Genomic DNA, 4,028 nt, shown 5'->3' with positions numbered 1-4,028 from the left:
ACTTACTAACGCAACAGTTCAAGTTTTTCATATTATTGACGATAAAATGAATATTTGAATTTGTGCCACATCATGCTAACCTAAAACACGTTCACTATCAGTTTTATTATTCTGATCCTGTAGTCATCATACTTCACATGAACTTTTCATTGAAACTGAAGACGTGTCTGCAAACATCATTTTTTTGCATTGTAATGAATGTTTACTTGAAAACGCTTGAATTTAAAAGTAATTTGAAAAAGTTTGGGTTTGAGTTGAGCAATAAAAGACAATTCCCTCTTAGGAACGAGCTAGAATAAAAGTTGGTTTAAGTCCACTCGTAGGTTTTATTTAAACTTTCTATCAATTGAAATGCGCTTTGCAAATGTTTTGTCATCATATTTTCTCATAAACTATGATCAAACAGTCCTGTCACAATGTTAATTTTAAAAAACAACTTTTTTGTGAACGTTGTATCATAGTCCGAGAGTTGATCAAATATAGATTGCACTGATTATGAAGAAATTCTCCGATTGGCATTAAATAAATTTCGCACATCAGTTTGTAATTTTGACATAATCCCAGCTGAAGTGTTCAACTTCTCCCACCTCTCCTTGACCTTGAAAAGTCCTTCAAAGTAAAAGGTTTTTTATTTAGCCTTAATCCAGTCTTCAGAAGCGTTTAGATTTAAACTTTACCTTCAAAACCCTTTGTTCAATGTGAAGAACATTAAAAATCTGAAGATGTCAATTCGAGTGAGTATGAAGGGTGAGGTGTAATACTAACACGTATTGATCTACTACTGCTGTTAACACTGAGAGAGATGATAAGACGGCGCAGCAAAGTTTCATTCCACACAGTCTATTCAAGAATTGTGAGTCATGCTTCGGGTTCATTATTTTGTTGTCTGGAAGATAGTGAAACATAATGATGCTGTCAATGACTGTTATAAAAGAGAGGCTCATCTTTGCCTTATTTGGTGGGGGGAGGGTGGGGGGAGGGTTTGGGCCCGCTCTTCAAGGGTTCTTCATCTCTCAATCATAATGGAGAATATGCCAAATCCGAGGTTGTTTCCACAACACTGTTTTCTATCATCTTTTGTTTGCATAAGCTAAATCTTGATATTGCAGAATTTCTGTTTTGTGTGCTTTGACTTACTTAACTTATTGCCTTTCGCCTCCTAATCTTCGGACTGGGACGCTTTGGCAGCTTCTCTGATTTGTTGAGTGAGTTCTTTCCACTGATGACGGTCTGCTGCGATGGATCTCATGTATTCTAAATAATTTTCACGTCTCAGTAATTGTGTGTCATCTAGGCGCTTGAGTTCTTTATTTATCGTGCGGCTATGTGGTCTTGTGGTATGAAACTCGCTTTCGGATCGAAAGGTCCTGGGTTTGAGCCTCGCGCTCGGCGAATAGTTGAGTCCTTGGAAAAGGCTCTTTACTCACATTCTCTCACCGTACTCAGATGTAAAATGAGTACCTGGTCGTTAACAGCGTTGTCTTTGTCCGAAAAAAATGTAATATCGACTAACAGGCGTCATGTCCCGTCCTACATGTTAAATGTTGCTGTTGTCCAGGGACCCCTTGTAAAGCGCTTTGAGCACATTTAGTGGATATTGCGCTATATAAAAGCTCAATTTAAATTTATGTGCTTGTTGTGGGTCTGTCTGCTTTTGTGTTTGTTTTGTCCGCTTGGTGTAAAGAATAACGCCATTGCCTTATTAGAGGGAATATTTCTGTCTCTCCTTAAGATATGCCCAAATAGTCTCCATCTTGTTTCCAAAATTTGAATCGATAGCGGTGTTTCTTTGCATTTTATGTACAGCGATTTGTTACTTATTTTGGTTGGGAAGTGGATATTTAGAATTTTCCTGAGCTGTTTCCGATGGAAGACATCTAGTTTATCTTCTTCGTTTTTTGTTAGTGCCCATGTTCCACAGTTGTAAATAATTACTGATTTAACAAGGTTCTTGTATAGCTTTAATCTAGTTTGTCTTTTCAGTTTGTTGTTTCTCAGTCATTCGTGTGTCAGCTTATTGAGAGCGGCTGCCGACAGATGTTTTCGTCTTTCTACGTCTTCTTTGTCTTCGACTAACGGCCCCACCCTTTTTGTCTTTTTTCGCTGTTGGTCGTCTTTGTCAAGTTTGGTAATGTCGGTTTTATCGGCGTTTACGAAAAGATTGTGTTCCCCTAATTGAGACTACTTCAGTAAAAAAAAACACCCAAAAAACAACCCTCCCCCCCCCCCCTCCTCCCCCCCCCAAAAAACAAAACAAAAAACAAAAACAAAACAAAACCAGGATGATAAACGAACAGTTGAATGCATGGATCAAAGTTGGCAGGACATTTTTGGCGATGCGGGATTTTGAGCTATTAGTAAGTAGTACAAATGTTGTTGAGAACACTAACACTATTGGGCTATAATAATGATGATGATGATGATGATGGTGATGATGATGATGATGATGATGATGATGATGATGATGATGATGATGATGATGATGATGATGATGATGATGATAACGATAGTATTAATAAAACATAATAATAATGATAGTGATAATCACGATAATAATAATAATAGTAATAATAATAATAATGATAATAATAATAATAATAATAATAATAATAATAATAATAATAATAATAATAATAATAATAATAATAATAATAATAATAATAATAATAATAATAATAATAATAATAATAATAATAATACATAATAAAATAATATTGATGGTGATAATAATAATAATAATGATAATAATAATAATAATAATAATAATAATAATAATAATAATAATAATAATAATAATAATAATAATAATAATAATAATAATAATACATAATAATAATAATAATTTAGATTGGTTAGGACTGTCTAATCCACGGGATCGTAGTGAAAATGGAAAGGATTTGGAAGGAATCAATACAAAGAATATTGTTGAAGAGAAACATACTAAATATAGTGAGAATAGTATCACTGCAATAATGGGACAGCGTGGCTCAGCGGTACGGTCTTTGCTTCGTACCCGAAAGGTACCGAGTTCGACTACCCGTCGCGTTGTGTGGCCTTGAGCAAGTCACCTAGCCTTAGCTCACTTTGTGGCGCTGCACTGAGGCTGACGCCTGGGTTATTCCAGTCTTCCCTTGGAATAGACCCTAAAGAAAAATTTCCCCTTCGGGATGAATAAAGCGAATTTATTTATTTATTTATTTGTTATAATAAACTAACATTAAGTCGGGATTACAGCTTGCTCATGGTGTTTTTATTTCGTTCAATCTTTTCCCCCACTTCAGAGAGGTAGCTTAGTTTTTGGGGAATTCCCAGTAAGGTCATGGATAAGGAAGAGTCCATTATTGACACAAGGGGAGCTAGCCACCAATCCAATGGTCACTCTAATTCCTGATTTTGCTTGGCATGTAACTGGAGCTCCTAAGTCACCAAGCTATAGGATGATATAAATATATATATATATATATATATATATATATATATATATATATATATATATATATATATATATATAATCGTGTTGGATACAAATATGGTACGAAAAGTGCTCGACATGTAGCAATGGAGCGAATTATTATTTAAATATTTACCATAATGTTGGAGTCTGTCATTGTGGTAAATATTAAAATATACTGATATATATATATATATATATATATATATATATATATATATATATATATATATATATATATATATATATATATAACACCATTAGGGATAAAACGGCAAAGTTACTTTCTGATTTTGGATGAGGTGGGAGAACATAATATGAAGCCTGGTTTTCCAAAACTCGTTAAGTCGATTTTTCTATTCATTTAAATTTTCCATTCATGATGATATGATATAAATTGAAATTAAATTTTATTTTGTACTCATCAATTGATACAACAAGTTCCTTAGATTTGTGTGAAATTGAAGTTTAAATATGATAAAGTAATAGACCGAATGAGAATTTTAAAGGGAAATAATCCTCAATAGGTAATGAGATTAGCGGAAGAGTAGCGTCCCTTGATTGGACGTCACATTAC

General features: G+C 33.7%; 1 protein-coding gene across 1 annotated transcript in view; it reads right to left on the bottom strand.

The window, feature by feature from the left end:
• Positions 1 to 3,228: 3,228 nt before the first annotated feature.
• LOC144959061 (uncharacterized) overlaps positions 3,229 to 4,028 on the bottom strand; it is a 14,330-nt gene continuing 13,530 nt past the window's right edge. The window contains exon 7 of the mRNA XM_078891417.1: positions 3,229 to 3,430. Within this exon, the coding sequence (XP_078747543.1) occupies positions 3,278 to 3,430 (153 nt within the window). The 3' untranslated portion in view covers positions 3,229 to 3,277. The remainder of the gene's footprint in view (positions 3,431 to 4,028) is intronic.

Source organism: Berghia stephanieae, chromosome 13, assembly GCF_034508935.2.
Source record: "Berghia stephanieae isolate SIO BIC M18660-M18661 chromosome 13, UCSD_Bste_1.3, whole genome shotgun sequence".
NCBI lineage: Eukaryota > Metazoa > Mollusca > Gastropoda > Nudibranchia > Aeolidiidae > Berghia > Berghia stephanieae.
This window is presented reverse-complemented; position numbering and strand designations above follow the sequence as displayed.